At 37.7% G+C, this 21,410-nt stretch overlaps 1 protein-coding gene and 1 long non-coding RNA gene across 2 annotated transcripts in view; both read right to left on the reverse strand.

Moving 5' to 3' along the window:
* LOC107224303 (sestrin-3) overlaps nucleotides 1-21,410 on the reverse strand; it is a 126,699-nt gene that overhangs the window by 83,791 nt on the left and 21,498 nt on the right. The window contains exon 4 of the mRNA XM_046745515.1: nucleotides 17,522-17,587. Coding sequence (XP_046601471.1) covers nucleotides 17,522-17,587 — 66 coding nt within the window. The remainder of the gene's footprint in view (nucleotides 1-17,521; nucleotides 17,588-21,410) is intronic.
* Nucleotides 1,308-11,267, reverse strand: LOC124295470. The gene is made up of 2 exons (XR_006905406.1): nucleotides 11,028-11,267; nucleotides 1,308-1,351 (listed from the first exon to the last, which is right to left on the reverse strand). It is a non-coding gene; the product is annotated as an uncharacterized LOC124295470 (long non-coding RNA).

Genomic DNA, 21,410 nt, shown 5'->3' on the forward strand with positions numbered 1-21,410 from the left:
CGTCAAAATAAAACGAGTTATACGCGAATTCTAAACCCTCCTCGTGGAAATAAAAAAAAAAAAGAAAATGCTGCATCACTGCGTACGAATACAATTTCCATTGCTTGAAAGTTCGTAGTAAAGTACGCGTTTCGTGAGGAACGAAGCGAACAATAAGCAATAACGGGAATAAGAAGGGTTTGCAAAGTTGCAGAGAATATACGAGAGATAACAAACCTGTACAACATATACCTTACATTACACGCAGAGTAAGCAAAGAATTTTCTCCACCTATAGAGAGGGAGGGAAATAAATTCGATTTATCGTTATTTCGCGAGAGCTTTATGCTTATAATATATCCAGCTGCCCCGAGGAATGATAGACTTGAAAGTATTCTCAAAAATGAGCTTTCAACAGCTCGTCGTGCTTTCAGCCTGGCGAAAATCGTAGGCAAATCATATAGTTCCGATCACCTTGTTCAGCGAATCACTTCGCAAAAGTTTTCGGCCGCAGAGAAACATCGTTCAATCGTAAACCCGCGATGAGAGAATTTCGCATCGCATTTCGCAGGATCGTGATAAAAAAATTCTGATTTTCAAAATTTCTCCTTCGTCGTTCGTCTTTTTCCGTCACTTCCGTTTCTTTTTCTCTCCGTCTTTCCTTCTTCCCCTTTTACTGTCCTTTCGTTAACCCCCGATCAAAAGCCAGGGCAGAATAACCGTGACGCAAATAGCGGCGACACAGCTCGCGCACATCGCCAATGGGCTTGCAGCCGGTTCCGCAGATTCGTTGCCCTCAATAATCAGCTCCTCGTCCCTTTCGAATTCGCGGATTTCAACGTCGCACCTGAACCTAACTCGACCCGATCTCAGGTGAGTGCTGTCCCTTCGTAGAAAAAGAGAAGAACCCTTTCTGTCCAACTTCCAGCCCGGTTCCTGAAGCAGCATTCTGCTAATCATCCTTGGAAACGGTTGTAAATTACCTTTTCTCGTTCGGCTTATCAAATATTTCCTCAAAGCTTACAGTCTCGGCCTTTCGAGATAAGATTTTCCGTAAGTTGTTCAAATTTTTTTTTATCTTTCGCTTTTCTATTCCCTGTTCCCTCTTCTTGTTCTTCTTCTTCTTCTTCTTCTTCTTCTTTTGATATATTCTTATCAAAGTCAGGGAGTTGAAAAGAGATCTCCTCGACCACGGTGAAGAGGGGGAGAAATTTTTTCTCAGTATACAATGGACAAGTCAGTCTTCATAAATGACTGATAATTATAAGGCTCAGACTTTCTTTTTTCATATAATATGACGCTCGTTCCTCCTATCGTCTCTTTTTCTTCTTCTTCGTCTTTCTTTATCTCGGTTATAGGCGATACGGCGCTGCCTGAAAAATAAAACATATCACACTGTCAGATTTAGAACGTATTTACCGAAACTACACTATAATAATAAGATGATTCTTTACCCATGAGATAACTTTTGTAACATTACAACAGCGTGTACATGTTCAACCGGACTGAGAATCAAGCACGTTTTTCGTCGGTTCGAATAACAGAAATCGTTTCGTGCGTTGAAAAGAGAAGAGAAAAATGAAAGGAAAGGAAATCTCAAAGTACAGGTTCACAAACGTCAAAGAGTAATTAGCATACGACAAATAAAGTGGCAGCAGATTCGCACGCTGAGTAATACAAAATATATAACGTATAATAAAAAGCTCCGGGGTCAAAGATTACACGGCGATAACGGGTCGAAGCTCATTTTAATATATGTATTATACACGCGTGTACACAATCGCATCGGGAATTGACGTGTAGAGGCGTAACGTAGAAATTGATGCTGAGAAACATTCAATTCACCGACCCGATTACACGACCTTTCAACTCTGCAGCAGCAGCGGCGGCAGCGGAATATTGTATACATATATAACAACAATATGGAGTAGAATAAAATAAACAAGCGTCGTCGATCAGCGTCAGCACGAGAGAGAATCCATCCTCGGTATTTGCCAAGGGAGAATTAGGAGTTAGAAATGACGGGGATCGAGCGATTTTGCTTTCCGTTCACCTTTCGTCAATTTCGTAAAATCAATCTACACTGCGGTGGCTCGGTTGCAACTTGTATTAAAGTAGAAATATCCCCACCCTGCGAGTGCATTTTCTCCTTCGTCTGTTTCAACTTCGATTAGTTATAGGTTGAGGTAGGTTATTACACGAAAAAAAGCGCAAGTGATAAGTGCGTCGAGTTAAATAATTGATAAGTATGGATACACTTCTCTTCTTATTTCATAGCTTTTTTTCTTTTTGCTACATACAACATATCCGCGCGTATGTTCCTGATGCGAAAATGTGCGCGAACGACGGTAAAAATTTGGTGAAACCGAACTACTTGGATGACTCGCGTTATTGCCTTTAACGCCATTCATTAAGCACAGGAATTCGAATAACGCGAAGTCTAAAGGTAAAAAAGTTTCGGAATACGTAGCAAAGTCCGTTTCGCGACGTTGTCGATTTTTGCGGTTGCTTCTTACGTTGTATTTATTTTATTTTCATTTTCTGTTACTGCCGGCTTGACGTTCGTTTTACCGCAGCTGTTACATATATACCCGCAACGTACACGACGTGCAGCAGAGGCGAATCTTCGTTATAAAAACGAAGGTGCAAAAACCTTGCGGAAAAGTACTCGCTATACGTAAAACGTCGTGATCATTAGAATTTCAAATTGGCAACGTATGTTCGTTACGGAGCCGGATGGCCGCGGGCGCCCGCATAATGATATCTCATGCGAAATAAAACGAACGAACGATTCCCGTACAATTCCATCGGACGATAATGGAAATTGGAGGGAATTAGAGTGAAGAATGAAGAAAGCGCGTGGTTAATTTTTTAATAATAAAAAATCGCCGGGATGAAATATTTTTATTGCATATTCGTGTCTTTTTTTGTTTAATTCGCCTCGCAACGCGTGGTAATTTAATTACACGTGACACGTATTAACATGCGCGAGGAGAGAAATCATCTTCGGAACCCAATAAAAAGCGGAAAATAATATGTATACAATGAAGTTGTGCATATTACAAATAATAATCTCCGTGCATTGTCGGAGGGTTCGTGACGAATAAACAAAAGTAGGTAATACTTGTTTATCATCGCGCAGCTCAAGCCGGGCCGTCATTTTTCAGTGCACAGTTTATTATCTGTGTATAACATTGTACATATTGTAATCGAAAATACTACACTCAACTTTTGCCTCGAGAAAGGTTGTGAAAGTGACGAAGCGAGAATGGAAATGACAATACGCAGAAATACACGGATAGAAGAAAAAAAAAACGACAACAAATTTTACTAATTTTTAGAAAAAAACATACCTACGTCACCTATATTTTTTACTAGAAAATTTAGCAAATTTGAATATGCACACGGTGACTTTCAGTGTTTCTAGGGACAGATTATACATTTTACGAAATATATTTTAGCAAAAAACTTGACAAGTTTCCCACTTTTCCTTCAGATTTCATTAGAAATCTGCTCTTTTATTCTCTCCGTCTAACTTTAATGCAGCTGTATTATACGTTGTACGAGGAAAAACGATAGGAATAAAAAAGAAGATTGCAACAACGACGTTATACCGAAACGGAGTCGATAAAACGACACCTGAATGTATCCCTAGGCGGAATAATTATCAACCTCCTTCCATGCGCGTTTTGTTACATGTATTGTATGATACTTTCACCTGTACTTTCGCAACCTTGAAAATATAGGAAACGTTAATTTAGCAACGCCGATGCGTCGTTGAATTAATTGTAACGTACACTTGATACAGAAGACGTATCGCACCTATCATGATTTTATCAATTCCATATTTTTCGTCACTTGTACCCTTTTCACACTAACCCCCTCAATTCTCTCACGGAGAGTAATTTTCCACGTGAGGAAGAAAATGAAAAATTTCCAGGACACATAGCCGAATTCGTACGAGCAGCAAACGAATAACAAAGGCGGAAAAATTAATATAATTTAATTAGAATAATATTATCAATCAATGAACGAACATTGAATTCTAAAGACGATAAACTTTAGCCGTCTGCGGTATAAAAAAAAAAATTATTAATTTACACACAACGAAAATATATATTTCTATTCCCTCGCAGGATAAAAAAATTATCGTATCTCGAATGAATTGTTATAAGAATTTACATCTTGAAAAAGTATATCGCCGGTGTGTATAAATTTTCCCCGAGGGTTAAAGATGCGGGTTCGACGCTTGGCAGGCTCGAATTATTATTTAAATCAGAGAAGGAATTTAAATTTCAAACGATATTCAACGTGAAATTATATTACACGTCTAGAGCCCCGGCGTAGGCATTATTTCGAGGAGTGAATTGTACGAGCCGCGTAGACTGTCGAGACTCTCTCCTCAAATACTCTGCGGCAACTTGTAAAAAAGACTCCCCGTTCAACCGACGAAGTGACAAAATTCAAAAGTTATGCAATAAACGCAACAATCATCGCGTCACGTTTTTAATGAAAAAAGTAACCGTCGCGTTGATGTTATTCGGTAAATCAATATTTCCACCAACCGCGTGTACGTTCAACTGTAAACTGCAGCGAGTATTAACATTTGTTTATTCGCGTTCATCGCGTAACGCGAAACGATCCAACCTAGTCGAGAAAAAGGACTTGCAGACTTGAATTGCCTGTAGCGGGCGGCGTGGAAGCTTGCAGAGTTCTGTTTTCGGACTGAAGAATTTAATTAAAGAGCTTAAACGTTCACCGTCTGTCTACAACGGACTAGGAAAATATTCGAATATGAAACTCGGCTCTCTCACCTGCGACGTAAAGCTTTGAGCTTTCCGGAGGGTGAGGTATAATACATACATACACGGGTTATATAATTCGTCCTCGTTGAAAGGAAATAGCTCGCGATTAAATCGGTAAATAAATGAAGGAACGAAATCTCGCGTCGTAACGTTTTTCATCCTCGATTTTAAAACATGTTTTACACGTATAAATTGCAATCGTATGTTTAATACATCTGATACGGTATAATTCGCGACGATATTAAGAGAAACTGTTAGAAAAGAAAGTCGATTACGTACCTACGTATATTGCAAAGGCTTCGAAGAAATTTTTACCCATTTAACAGTGAAAAAAGTAAAATTCGAACATTTTATTTTCAGTACACGAATTCCTGCATATATGTATATGTACTTCTATCGCATGAATGTGCATATGTATGTACGTGTATTGTGTATAGTGCGCGATGTGGCAAAACGAGATAGGATTGTCTCAAAAAGAGCTCGATAGAGAGCCGAGTGAATTGGATCTTGCAGATGCAGAGGAGAGGAAGAGAGGAAACTAGGGAGGTGGGAAGGAAGGAGGGAAAGCAGAAGTGGAGACGCGAATTTGAGTCGCTTCGAGAGAAGATTGACTGCAGCCTTGCTTTCCCGGATTTTTCCACCATTAAATATGAATAACTCAGATATATTTATATATTATTATTATTTATATAATAAGAAAAATTTTTCACTCTCTTTTTCTAAACTCACAATTATATTTATAAAGGTATATATGACAAGAATATCGTCAAATTTTTGCTAGATTTTTCTTCACTTGCAATTTTGTTTTTCTTCTTCTTCTTTCTCACCTAGCTATATATATATATTTTTATTTATATATATTTATACATAAATGTAACGCAATTAGACACGCAACCTCGACACGCAGATTTCAACAAACATTGTCGTATAAACGGTATCATTATCCTTTGCTGAATAATAATCCAATATACTCCTGCTGTATGATTATAACAATCTGGTCGATGACAATGTGAGCACTATGACGTCACGCTAATTCAACTGTCTATACATATATCTTTGTTAATAAACGTGGAGATGAAAAAAGAAAAAAATTCTTGTCGATTAATCTTCGACGTTTTACCCGACGCACCTAATGGATTCTTTGATTCAACGACCCAATTGACACAACACAGTTTACAGAATACGCATGTAATTTATGTTAAATTCTATACGGCGGTGGTATTTTTCACATAATTTTCATTATCGTCGATTACCGTTACAGTTGTGTTGTACCGCCAGCACCGTTACAAACGTACGCACGCACTAAACCTGTACATTATTACATCTATAGACGGTGCACGGTCTGTAATTATTGAGGTTAAGTGGTCTAAGATCGATCCATAAGGCCACTTAAACGCTAGACTCTGTACGTATCACGCGAGATATAGGTTCACACGACGTCGGGAGAGATGGAATCTGTCGCGAAAAAGACGAAAAGATGAGAGAGAAATGATAATGAAAACTATTAAGGAAAAATTGCTTCGTCGATAAATTATAAATAACAGAAATCGTGGACAGATCCGGTTAACTTGTGACTGACGATAAGGAATTAACGAGAAAATAAAGATACGTTTACTCCGAATGGACCTATAATCGAGATAAAGAGAATAAAAAAATTAATTCATAAAATACACGCGTTACTTTTTTTCTTTTTTTTTTTAACTAGGCACGAATATAGGATCGAAAAATAGATCTCGTTACGATTACGATACGATGAAAAATATATATATATGTATGTATAAATCTGCGAGGAGTTTCGTAGAGGAAGACGATCGTTTTTATAACGTCGCTCGTCGAGATATTGAAAAACCATTAGAGTAACGAGACGGAATATTCTGTTAGCTAAGTATATAAAATACGCGTATATACCTTCGTACATCTTTGAGTTGGCGGTAGAGAGTACAAATGAAACTTACGATCACGCGTATGAGGAATGTTGCGAAACGTTGTTACAGCAATAGCGAGTAGGTGAAAATTGATTTGGCCCTGAAAGGAACATCTTATCGTGTGGAATTTCGAATTACACTTGACCCTGACCAAGGAATTATTATTCCTTATCACCTTATTATATTATTATACACGCTAGGAGATAGCGTTAGGTGAGTAAACACGTGTCGATACGTAGTACGTAAGTAAACCTGGTTCAAGCGCGTTCGTAGATTATAATTCTTTGCGGAACGAATGTAAGAATAATGCGGTATAACCGACGAAATTGAATAAAAAAAACTTACTGCAAATATACCTGAATTATACGCAATATTACGATCTGTATAGACAAATGCAGTTTACAATTTACAAGTAATAAGTATAAGATTGACGATGTGAAGCTAAGGTTAACGATTAGAAATTTTTCCATTCCCATGCTAAATTTCTGCAACAATATAAGCGTATAGTATGATAAATAAAAAAAAAATGTGTTATCCTTGACTCTTATACGACGCACTATCTCTCTCTATATGTAGAGTGTACATGTATAGGTTTGCATTAGTTTTGCGCTTTGTTCCGAGATCACGTATATAACAGCTGTTTAATTGTTAAACATGAAATGCGAAGCGAGCAATGCTGCAAAGTGCAAGAGAGAGAGAAAAAAAAAGAAAGATTAAACAAACGAATGAAACGATATAAAATCTGGCAATACTCTCGACATCCGTTATGTACTGTTACATAAAATGAGATAACGTTCAAATGACCGGAAATAACCGTTCGACGAACGAAAGTTTAAACCGCGTAATCTGACGATTAATAAATCGATCTTACGATGATAAATGCGCAATTACTCGATGTGTTATAAATATAAGTTACGTGTATCTACGGTGGGGGGACAACACACCTTGTGTCATCGATTTGCGGAATAAATAATCGCTCGATCACTTATTATCACTACGAGCACTAAATAACAATATTATAAAGCAGGTATGCGAAAACAGATCGGAGATTGAAATTGTCGCGCATCGATTCCTAAAAGATTTACACCCCGCACTTACGTATTAATGAAATTTCCAGACAATTAGGTCGTCGTTTTTTTTTCAACGTTGTTTTTCTTTCTTTCTCGTTTTTTTTTCTTAACGTATTGCTAATTGCGCGCAGAGTTTGCACGTGCAATAAAGATTGCGCGAGACAAATGAATGACGGTGTCCGACTTTTATAAAGTAATCAATCCGAACCGTGATTAACAGTGAATTGATTTATTTACATGCGATTGATGGATCGGGGTGTTGAAAAGCCTCGTAACGCAAACGAGAAGAATTTTAAGAGTCAAACCGCATTCGAGTTGTCAGGAAAAACGAATTTCTCTTTAATTTTTCATAATATCAATTTTAACAGCCAACATCACGTGACTCGATTTATACATATTATACATAACATATTATAATAAGATACGAAAATTTGTTAAAATCATAAATTATACTTCTTCCCCATATTGTTATATTGTATAAGATGTGTACGAACGAACTTACTGTAAATAGGTATCGAAGTTGAGAGAGAGAGAGAGAGAGAAAATCCTAAAATTTGAAAATAGCCACAATTACGATAGAAGAAAATACGAGTAATTAATAAACGAATAAATGAGGAGGTGCTAACGAAACAAGAAACCATGAGCAAAACGCCAACAGCTATACGATCGATTTTAATCAGCCTAAGAACCAACCTACGCTTGTAAAGGCAAAGGTGTATGATATACCTATGTCGCATGTAACGCGTATGTGTAAGTGTACTTTTTGAAAATGAGCCTCCGTCACGCGAATCGTGAGGGATATAATTTATGAATGTCGGTACTGAACGGCGTAGTGTGTAATACGAAGAAAAGTAAAGCAGAATCGAGTAACAGAAAAAACTAGCCCCCACCCTTGACGGGAAAGAAAAAAAATAATGAAATGAGAACGTAATCGAGTAGTTGAAAATCACAGACGTCTAATTATACAGGAGCGAGGGAATATTTTTTGTACCCGAAATTCGTACGTCGGGCAGCAAGTAATTTAGTAATTTGAAGAGTGGAACTTGGTCGACAAAAATCGATGTTTTGATTTTTTTTACATTTGTCAAAAATCGCGCAACTATTGCTCCGAAATTGTGGATCGTGCGACAAAAAAGTTACAGAATTATTTTGTACAGATTTTTATCACCTTCATTTTCATACCGAACTATTTTGGCCGTACGATTATGAGAAAACGAGATATTGGCGTAAAAACAAATTGTTGCACGACCTTGCTAACGGCACCCCGATAAACCATTTAAAACGACAAAACCTTTACCAACATTTTTTTAACGATTTTTATTGATTTTATCGCTCTGCCGCGTATTTATTTCTTTAAGGTCACGTGGTATTCCTACCTTTACCGACCGAGTAAACTCACCCTTTTTCTTCCTATGTCAAACAAACGAACGAACTGAAAGGGTCGACATTTCGACGGTGCGTCACTTTTTCGTAACTAAACTCAAGAGCGAGATGCATCGTAGAAATTTGAACCCCTTCCGTTAGTTTGTTTATTTAATGCAGGAAGAAAAAGGGCGAGTTTGCGGGGTCGGTAAAGGGATAGGAGTACTAGATGACCTTACAGTTATACAGGTAAATCGAACGTAATTCCCGATTGATTTATGCGCTACGTATATCGTTTCATTGGCGCATACGATGCATCAGCGACGTGTTGCACTTTGTACCTTATATTGTGCGTACTTTCATAAATGCACCGTTTATCCGGACTCTGAACTTACGGCGACGCGAATCATGTGGAGTATTTTTTTTTAATGAAATATTTTGCGGTTGGATGTTAAGATACCCACGTGAATACAGAAAACGACAAAATTTATGCGGAAGGAGCCGGAAAAAAAAATGCAAACCGTTTTACGTCTTGAAAATGACACGAAATTATCGTTATTGTTGTTACTCTAACGTTTTGAACCGCAGGTTCTTCTAATTCGATAAGAACATGCGGACAAACATGTTACACACGGAATTTGACGTGCGTTCGACGATAATTAATGTGAGATATATTTTAACATCGCGTTGACAAATAACAATCCTTCGTGACTGTTCATTCGCACGCGGATCGATGCTTCGAGTTTCTTATTACGTACACAGAGGATTGATCGAGATGCGCAACAGCTGCTGCCGCCTTGGACACGAGGCTTAATAATACAATCGACGATGCCGGGTCGATTCTACCCACGTGTTTTGCGAACTGATTTACTCCCTGACACCACGTGCCAACGATATATAATAATAGACAAATCTCTTGCAACAGATGTTTCTTACACCGCGGGTTATCATTTCTTTACATTAATTTATTTTAAACGAATAGAAAAGCTTTCCCCACAAGCCGAGATCTTAGAGTTTGATGAAAAGTTTGACTTTGAATTATTTTCAATATTATGTTAATACCTAAAAGACATTACGAAAATCGCATGGTAGGGTACAGGCAGGACTGAATTTATGCGAGAAAATCCGACCTAATACTCGACCGTACGTTGAGTCAGCGAGTTTCGAGAGCTTGCGGAGAGTTCAAAGTTTGAAACGATAAATAAAATAAGGAGATAAAGACAAAGAAAACGACCGTGAAACGTTTTTGGGTGAAAAAATAAATCGTGCACGAAACGTTGGACCCGGTTTCAAAAAAAACTTGAATTTCGATTCAGCTTCGCTTCCCGCGGAAAAGATGTAACGTGCGAATCAATAAAAGCAACAGCGTGAAAAAATATCAATGTCAAAAAACTCGCTGCAAAAGTGGAAAAAAAAAATAAAAACAAAAGGCGTTCTAATATACAATAACCAACGCGCAGAGAAATTCGATCCGAAAGGAGAAGTCGGGAGCAAAGATTCGCGTTTCGATTTCAATAAACATCCTATCCCGGTGAGCGTTAATTGAATGAGAAAAATAATGGAAGAGGAACGGGAGTACAAGGACGAAGAAAAAAAAAAAAACAAAACGAGGATCTAGAATAAGATATCGATACCAAAATCCGCAAACATTGAAAACCGATACTGTTTCAACGGTTCAGCTTCAAGGGACGATCACGATAATATTAGTTACCCCGCCATTTTGTCTTTTTCTTTTCTTTCTTTCTTTCAAATTTTGTATCCCCATTGAATACATACAATATACGCGTGTAATATTTTTAATTCCAATTTGATCCCAAATCCCAAAAATTGCAGATGCCAAAAATTAGAGTAGAAGTTGATTCGATTCCCTTGCAAAAATATACTCACTGAAATTAACAACGTTACAATGCTAACGTGTCGATTGTCGCGTGGGCGGCAGAACGGAGATCACAACAAAGATCACTGAGTCGACGAGCGCTGACATGCGAATCCTTATCCTTATCCTTATCCTCCGAACTTGACGAAGTAAAACGAAGACGAAGCTAGTCGGGAACCGAATCGAACCGAAACGAAGCGTCGCGGTGCGCGTTCAGCGTGCCAATGATGGGATTCTAGGACGAACCGACAAATGCGTACTCCCCTCCCCTCTCCGCCCCGAAACCCCTCCCGCCGTCATCCTCCTCCCCCTCCTCCTCCTACACCCCCCACCCCAGCCTTTGATCCGTTGACGTCGGCGTCGCGACGATAAAATTTGACGCACCCACGCTGTGATTGACCGGTTTCTCTTCGGGCCGAGATGCGATTAGGCCAAAGACGGTTTGCGCGGCCACGCGAACGGCTGCTTTCAGAGACGAGCCTCTTTTTTATTCCTTCAACATGTACGTACAGATATAAACGTTGGGGAAACTCGTGCCGCTGAATTTATCGGCTGCGAAGATAATATTGTGTACAGTGCTGATGCGAGAATGCAGAAAAGTGGGAAAATAATTACGAACGAACAAAACTAGCTGCGCGATTAAAGAAAAATTGTTGATATCCGGTTTCTTTTTCTTTTTCTTTTTTTTTTTTTTTTTAATTTCTTAAATTTTTATTTTTTTTTATTTTACTATTGTCGAAACTGCACACGCATCGAATTTTCTGTACCGTAATGTAACATTGGAATAGTGTAAGCAGCCGGCGAGGCAATTGATTTTTTTTTTTTTTTTCTTTCTTATCTCTACTTGTAACAAAAGTTTTCTTCTGTTAATAGATCAGCATTATTTACCGTATGTGTATAATATGAAGACGTTTTCCGTTGCTGGCATTGTATTACACGATTCGCACGTAAGTGAAACGTGCATTTTTTTGCTGCTGGCTGGACAAACTCGACTTGCTGCGTCTGCAGAGCGTTGAACTTTTTTTTTTTCTTTTTCTTTTCCTATTGCAACGAGGCTTTTTATTCATCGAGTCTCGTGATTCATCGAATGCAAATTATGCAATTTAATTGCTAGTCAGAAATGGTACGAATACACAGTGTATATGCGCATGTGCATACATGCATATTTATATAGAGAAATAGAGAAACTAGAAAAGAATATAAGGAAAATTTTAATTTTTTTTATTTTTGAAACACCCTAATAATTTAAAATTTGAACTCTTAATATTAACATTAAGATGTCGCGAATCCCACTTTCCTACTTTCCATAAAAATAACACGAGAAAAATGGTCCTTGCTCCTTCGGATTTTTATAACTAGCTAACGAGGCGTCGTACAGGAAATTCACGGACGTATTTTTGTAGGGAATTGAACGCTCTGCAAAAAATGGTCTTTCATCATTTTATGATAAGAATACTTTTTCAAAACTTATTTAAAGTAGAAAATTATTCAAGGACTACCTGTATATATGTGTATATATATATATATATATATATATATATATATATATATATGTTTATACACACTTTGTTCTTTATACGTATGTATAACCACGATCATCGCATTATATTGGGAATAAATCAAGGCCGCGATCAATCAGCGTCCCTATATTTACAGGTTTGTGCAGACTTTTATTGCGAACAGCGGTGGCTAAAACTTGACTCTCCGCAGTTTTTTCCTTTTTCTTCCCCAGTCGCAGCTGTGATTGCTCAGCGTTTTTACGTTGTACGTCTGGTGGTAAGGAAAGATGCGAGGATTCGCGATATTTAGCAATACGATGCATAATCAAGGTATTAATACATATGCCTCATCGATTTCTTTGACTTTATTTTTTTAATTTTTTAATTTACATATTCTTATACTTCTTCCCAGAAATCAGAAACGACATCGTTAGCATCTGCAGTAATTTTTCTTACGCGATATTGAACAAGAATTTGTTAATATATGAGCACGGAAAAATAAAAAATACAATTGAAAGGATGATGAAAAAAAAATATCATCAACCCGTTCGTTGTACAAAAATGTAAAGATTTTGAAACGAAACTTTGTACGCCGATTGATCAACTATCCGCAAGGTATTCGACGCAGGAACCTTTACAACGTACCTTACCGTTAAGGGAAAGAATTTCTCTACAAATAAAGAAAGAAAAGGCAAGAAATTCTTCGGGCGACTCTCTAGAGTGGTCAGTAATCGCTGTAAGATTCACTGTGTAAGTGAAACGCACCAGCCAACGAGTCCGTATGAGTAAAGGACGGAAAAGTAAGCTACGGATGTAACGCGTACAACGTACACGCAGAAACGGACGATGGAAAATCTCGAAAGCAAAGGCGACCGAGACCCGATATTCCGAGTGATTCATCTTGGAATTTCTGTTTGCACACATTACACAATCGTACGGATAATCCATATTCTTAGAGTAACGTTGCACGCGATACGTTTATTTATTTATTAAATTTTTTCTGTTTCCCAAAAATAAAATCGTTTCACGATCAGAAATACCTTCGATTCTGCAGCGTAATTTTCGTGTTCTTTTCAATGAAATTTTCTTAAAATGGTATTTCATGTTATATATACTCTTGAGATAATACGCGAATATAACCTATCAGTTTCACATAAACTACAATTTTCTCTCATTATACTCATATACATGTGTGTATGTATAAATTAACCTTCTACGCGAACTATTATTTTTCTCCTGTAAATTAAACTCGATTGTTAGAAATGGCTTTGCCTGCGCGTTTGTGTGCGGTTGAATTAGACAAAGGCGGATATACGGTTAATCGATTCGACCATTTATTTTCGATAACAAAGTTGCGGCAGGAAGCGACGTTTCGGTATTATTACTCGAACCGCGTTTATAACGTAAAACGAACATTCGAGAAAGTCAAATTTTCAACGGAATAACGCGATATTTTACAGCTTATTCGCTTCGTTGCTTGTTTTTGCAGTATCGGACACGATTTTTCCGTTGATACGAATAATATGTACAGTACATTCCGTTCGCTTTAAAAATATTGACTCAAAAAACATGTTTACGACATGTTTCAGAAATGAAGTTGTTTGTTTTTTTCCTCAAAATTTTCGTTGTTCTCACAATGTGAGAATAATTCCACAAGATATACAGCGGTGATAGATTTGTCAGATAATTTTGCCCTCGTTTCGTATAATCGACAATTACTTGATACGCGTTATATCTCGAAAAAATCGTAGAGAACGACAAATTCAAGATTGTACACCGCGGTGTAGAAAAAAGCGAATGGGATAGGATAAAACAGCCTGCGGTAAAGTTCGAAACGTCGTCGATTTGCGGAATGAGAGCCTCGTTTGTCGTGAATGAGAAAAATTGAAAGGAATTTAGGGCTCCGTATATCTGTTATAATAACAATTATTATAATTATATCTCTCACGAACACCCGGCGGCTATTTCGTTGCTCTAAAATGACGACGACTGCAGCAGAGGTTCTCTACGCATATGACATACAGCGTAAGTCGTTTATACAACTGTGCCGCACGAAACGTGTTTAATTCGTGTATTGAAATTCATTGGGTCAAGTAGCCCATTGTTGTAAGCTTTCCTCGGAAATATAACGGCTGTATCTTAATGCCGTGCGGTTCAAGTCTTGAATCGAGTCAACGAGCTGTAATTTCGATTCGTTGTTATTTAACACGGTGAAAGAAAAATTGGAATTTAGATTTTTCTTTCTTAAACTTTTTAATCGATGAACGTTCTAACGATAAAAAATAATGAAAATAGAAGTGACATTTTCGTTACAACAGCCGAATCGAGCTGCGTTACGCAATTTTTATCGTTATAATAATTAATAACAGCGATAAACGCGTTTGAATATTGTACGTAGGTATGTGTAAATGTACTATAAACGACTAACTGCGTGGGGTGATTCTAGATAATACAGGAACAGGGATAGTAAAATTCCTGTCACCAGTAAGATAGGAATATTAAACGGAATAATGTTTACTTTACATTGGTCAAATGTCTCGGCTGATAATATTTTATTCTTATCAAATTCCAAGAAATTCTTTATCTTTCGATTCGTACTGCCTCCGCTGTTTTCTACGCCTAAGTATACCTAGTACACATATATGTATTAAAGTTGTTGCGAGTTTGTTCCGTCATTTTTATGTACACTGTAAACGAATGTTGAATAAACTGAAAAGATTTGCCGACAGCAAATATAATTCGAGAAAAGTTTTTCCAATGCTTGCACGGGTATTTTGCAGATAAGCGTGTTGTAACTAGATTAACGTAAGTAGCGTAAAAACATTACGCACGCGTGTTGTTTCCTGGATCGTTTCGCCGTTTCACAAAACAAATCGATAAGAGAAAGAAAAAAAAAAAAAAAAAGAAGCAAATATTAAGACGAACTGAAATCGTCTCGGTATCAATGTAGGACCAAAGTAAAAACAAAAAACAAAGACAAGGTTGATGTTTACAGCGGATGTGGCACATTACGTCATATAATGTGTTAGTATGATTATACACAGAGATGAAAAATGTTATTTCGTATAATAAAAGAAGAGAGGTTAAACTGACGAGTGAATTGATTGATTGATCTCGCGTATTAATAAAGGTGTATTTACCGCTAACGCGTAAAACATTCAAATAATTTACTATCAGCGAATATCGCGTACCGAACCATAAAACTTTACGTATGCACATAATATTGAAATAAAATTTTCCAGTGAAAATTTACCCACTTGAGTTGTAACGGAGCGGTTTTCCGTCTTAATTTTTCTTCGTGTCCGCGGGTTTTGAAACGACGTACATATGTAACAAAGGCCACTGTTTCCCGCGTACGTTACCGTCAAGGTCGATCCGATCGATCGATTATACATGTATCTATGGCATGTAATATGTATTACGTACCGGTGTCTTATCATATCTATACAGCAGTTGCATAGTAAAGAAAATTATCGGACAATTTTTTTTTTTTTTGTTATTCTTTACCTTGACCCGTTTTGAGGGAGAATTGAATTTAAATCTTGAGGTAAAAAAGAAATTCTTTCCAAATCGTAGAAAAAAAAATAAAAAATTAATCCCCGGTTGAACATAATACGCTTGTACAACGTATACAAAATCTCATAACCCCGAAATTAATAGTATGAATAATAATAATAATAATAATAATAATAATAACAGTAATTTCACTTACCTTTTTTCGTCAATCGTCATCAATGTGATGTACGATGATTCTTCAAAAGTAGAAAACTACACACATCGTCATTTTATTACGATGTCCATTATAGCGAAACTGGTTGAATGGACAGAAAAAAGGAGAGAAGAAACAAAAGGAAGACAATTTTTCGAAACGAGTCGTGCGTGATAATCTCTGCGAGTATAAAATTCTATTGTATACAAACCCGTGATTCAATCTTCTACTACTATATTTTGTACTTACAATTTCGCATCAACGTTGAGGAGAATTTGAACATTAATAGAATTATTGACAATCTATGTTCACAGTATGATTCTGATTTTTTGTTTCGATTGTTCGCGAAAATGTTAGATTATGATAATTGTAGAGACAATTGTGCACCAATTTTAGAAAGAGAAACAACAGACGATAACTGGCAGCGAAAAAAAAAACAAACGCGAAAGAACAGCGAGCGCCGTCTGGTGGTGAAAATGTTCAAGCTGAGAAATAAGCGAGTGGATAACGAAGAGACCGATTAATATACCGACGGTGTCAGGTCGGTAAGACAAGTGTCGAAGACAACTTATAATGATAAAACAGATCCCAACGTAAGCCAACCGTTCGCGGCCGCGCGACGAAGGTCGAGATTCGAACGATAACCGCCCCTAATTGTTGATAATTAAAGTTAATTGAAGGTTACGAAAGGGCAAGTAAATATCTAACCCGCGTTCGTGATCCTCCTTATTCCCCCGATGTAACTGAAATATCGACCTGCAAAATGCGACTGCGATTCAAAATGTAAAACGTAAATTATTCCGCATCCAGATCAACAATCAAATGTAGTTACCGTTTTAATAACAATAAATAAATGCGAATAAAATATGAATTTTCCGTAGGCAGATACCGTAGCCTCTGACGATATGGCGACCGATTTACGACGATAATTATTTTGTTTACGAACAGCATCACTTCTTCAATGTGTATTACATGGATATAGATATAGATATAGATACGGATACAGATACAGATCCAGATATAGCGTATCGTTTAATTGGTTGAGAAGATCTTCTGCAAAGCACGTTATATCGGTGTTGTTAAAGGTCTTCTCATCGCCGGCAATAACCTACGCATTGATGTTGGAAGGAATAATCGCTACATGCCGAATGGTTAACCGAGATCAAGAATATCTCGTTCAAATCGTTTAACAAAATAAATTGAAATACTTTCTCTGCAGAAGCATTTCTCGATCCGTAGTCGTTTCTCCTTTCGATAATTTGCTCAAATTTAATTTCAAACAGAATTAAAAACTCACCTCTGACGTCGGAACGAAGGCGCTCGGTCCGTCGAAGGCTGGCTCTGGTACCGGAAGTCCTCGTTCCTTGAAACAATAAAGAACAAAAAATGAAACGCGAACAATCGGTCGACTATCAATCGCAATTAACACACAAGGTATAATTATTTTCGTCACGCTGTACTCAAAAGTGTAAAAATCTAATAATTTTCTGCTGCAATATGAGATTCGGTATTGTGTAATTCTGTATCGTCTGTAGAAACCTTTTTTTTTCAACTATCGTTTCTTTATCTTATAGGGACAATGCAATTCATAAGTGGGATATTTTTTTTTTTTTTAATCAATTCACTATCGCAACAAAAATTAAATAATTCTATCCTGTACACCGCGTAATAAACTAAGCGTTGAAAAAAAAAACGTCAAACGGCAATCGCTACTTTTCCTTGCTGTCTCGTTGAAGTTTGCATTTTTCTTCTTTTTTTTTCCCCCCCCCCCTCCCTCTCCATTTCCGTATTTTGAACAACGTTCGTTCATCACGCGACTCGACGGAAAAGGAAACGAGGGAAAAAGCAATGAAATTAATAAAAAATAAACCGAAGTGTGGAAAAATAAAAAATCGAACTTAAACTTTCGAGTTATTTATATACATCGGACGTGATCGCGCGCGGTTGTTGGTGGTAAGTTTCGAAAATAGTACACAGGACGTAAAGTGCGCAAACAACATTCGAGCAACGTCAGTTGGCCAGTGTAAAAATTGAATAAATAAAATAAATAAAGAAAAAAAAGTATTTCAATAGAGTTGTTTTGACTGACAATTTAAAAGCCGGCTCGCGTGTGGGTGCGTCTACATACATATACGTATACACACGCATATACATAATGTATGTATACATGCATTAACAATACATACGCACGCATCGCGCGCGCATGTAAAACCATGAAGGTTAAGCACGCTGGCTAAAAATAAGAAATAGCGTGGCCAAGTAAAGCGATTACACACCTATATACACGCATGTATATACATATAATTTTGCACGTACATACGAATTTATAAATCACACACAACGTGTGCATATATACCTAAGCTGGTTTTATGACCGTGTGAATTATATACATAACACACATTGCGTCGCATTGTTACAAAGGGTGAAATCACCCGTCTAGCCCCCCATTTCTCATCTAGCGGTCGGTAATCGTAGATAAAAGAAGCTTTAAAGCTTTCACATGTTACCAAACGAATGAGGTTGCTGCGTCGACTCGTAGCATAAATTGTAAAAAACAGTCCTGTTTCACGGACCTCAAACTGTAAACACGAATTGCAATTAAATCATTTTCCCCATCGTTTAACTTCGCTGCCTGTTAATTCGCTTCATTAGCTCACGAACGAACCTGTTTATTTTCTCTGTAACGCCTAGATCGTTACAATATATATATACATGTATATATGTATATGTATATAGAATATGTATACAAGGTGTACAAGGTATACCGGAATCATGGCACTCTTGACACACATAAGAACGTAATCGGGTCATTGACACGAGTCGACGACGCAAGCATGGATGAAAAAAGGAAAGGAAAGAAGAAAAACGAAAAAAATAAAAACAATGACGATAATAAAAAGGAAAAAGAAAAAAAAAAAAAAATAACCAACCAACGAGAAAAACGGGCGGAAAAACAACCAATGTAAATTTGCAAGCGTGCTTGTAGCCCGTGACGAGGAAACACACGTAATAAATAGCACGCATGCAACGTTTATACCTGTAGGTGCAGCTCCTTTACTTCTATTACAATATCATCGGTCAAACCGTTGGCATACTGAGAGTAGCAGTAAATAATAATACCTATTATATTGTACGGGGGTTGTATATTGTTTTTTTCATAACCTTTCCTCTTTGCGCGTTTTCGTGTTGCTTGGGAAATGGAAGAAATCAAGAAAAAGAATAAACGAAGTTGCGAAAAAAGAAAGGGGATAAAAAAAAATTTCACAAACTTTGGGCGAAATTCAAAATGGCAAATCAAAGTTGCGACGAGACGCTGCACGGTAGAAAAATTGTTTCGAAAATCGAATGCGTGCGTGCATGCGTGTGCGTGTATATACAGGGTGTCCGAAGATTTACGCAACAAGTGATAATTTTTATAGAAAACATAGGCTTGTAACAAAAATTAAGTTTTTGTTTACTCACTGGGTTATGCACGCAACAGCATATCGGGCAAATGACCAACGGCCGCGACTTTGCTGGCACATGAGTACTATTTTGTTGAAATTTTTGTGAAAATTTGAAATAATGCCGCTGGACTTTCTTTTTTTTTTTTACTTTTTTGAAGTGTAAGGTTTATGCCAACAAGCCCACGACCACCGACGCCTTGAACGAGGAAATTGAGCGCTGTATCAACAAAATTCAGCCACATTTATGCAAAACGGTCATGGAAAATTTCGAAAGCAGATTTCGTACGTGCCAGCAGAGTCGTGGCGGCCGTTTGTTAAGAAAAATTCAAATTTCAATAATCATAAGCCTGCGTTTTCCGTCGAAATTACATCTTGCGTGAATTTTGCAACACCCTCTATACATGTATCAGATATTGAAATTTCAAGGACGATTTGAGGCACCGATTGCGATCGAAGTCCCGTGATCGGATTACCCGCCTACATATGACTACGTATCTATGTACACACACACACACACACACACACATATATATATATATATAATATACCTACATATCGAACCTACCGCACACCAATAATACGCGTGATTGTAGAACGAGAAATGAAAATGATGCATATATACTATACACAGGGAAAAGAGAGAACGGAAGAATTAATAAGGGAAAAGGAGAAAAAAAAAAGCAAACCAAACAAACAAACAATAAGACTCGAGAAACCATAAAAAAAGAAAGTAATAGAAAAGGCACCGGTCAAGGTTTCGCGTTCGTTGGCATTTGTATAATATATAATGTACCGGTAAACATGGCGAATTGAGAGATCGAGTTTCGATCTCGCGGCAGGTTAAAAAGGCCCCGCGAGTCTCGTGTACCTACCTACCTACCATTGCATACACCTGTAAGTTTTTTTTTTATCTCTTTTTTCTTCAAATTTATTCTTGCTCGGTGTGCGTAACGCACGTGCGGCCCGGACTCTATCGGGCGTATTACAAAGAGACACGGATTCACGCGGGCGAAGAGAGGAATCGATCGATCCGGCTAACGGTGATCGAGGCTCGATCGCTCGTGCCCTGATCGTCTTCGATGTGCCTCCTCCTCCTCCTCCTCCTTCGCCTCCTTCGCCTACTTCGACTCCTCGTAGCAAATTGTTTGCGAACAACGACACGCCGCGCATTGTAAAATATAAATTAACGACACGGTTATGCGCGGTGTTGCGATAGAAAGAAACACAACGACGCGTACGAGGGGAGGTGGAAGGATAGAAGAAAAGAGTTTCGGATATCGGTGGGCATCATCTTCGAGCGCGCCCCTCTCATCTTCATCAATTATTCATAAGGATATACGCAACACCAGACGGCGGGTTCGAGCTCGCGAGTTTTGTGTTTTCGCTCCGTGATTTCACGATAGACAAAATAAACACGACGTCAAATATGACGATAATAATCGTTCACCCTGGCGTACCTTAAACTTCCGTTTTTCCATTCCACCGATCAACGAACGCGTCAAAATTACAAGTCGGAAGATACCGCGACTTGCACGCTGATTTCCCGTTGCAGCTCTTCGGAAGAAAAATGTTTACTTTGATTTTATTTAAACACTTCGGGCGTAAAATTTATTTTTAATAAATACGTATGAAAGTTTTTGACACATTATTCGAATGACGTGGATAGATTAGACTTGGCTGCTTTTACGCGTGTTATCTATTCGATCGGCGAATCTTGCTGAGCTGGAATTGATTATCAAG

Source organism: Neodiprion lecontei, chromosome 1 (genome assembly GCF_021901455.1).
Source record: "Neodiprion lecontei isolate iyNeoLeco1 chromosome 1, iyNeoLeco1.1, whole genome shotgun sequence".
NCBI lineage: Eukaryota > Metazoa > Arthropoda > Insecta > Hymenoptera > Diprionidae > Neodiprion > Neodiprion lecontei.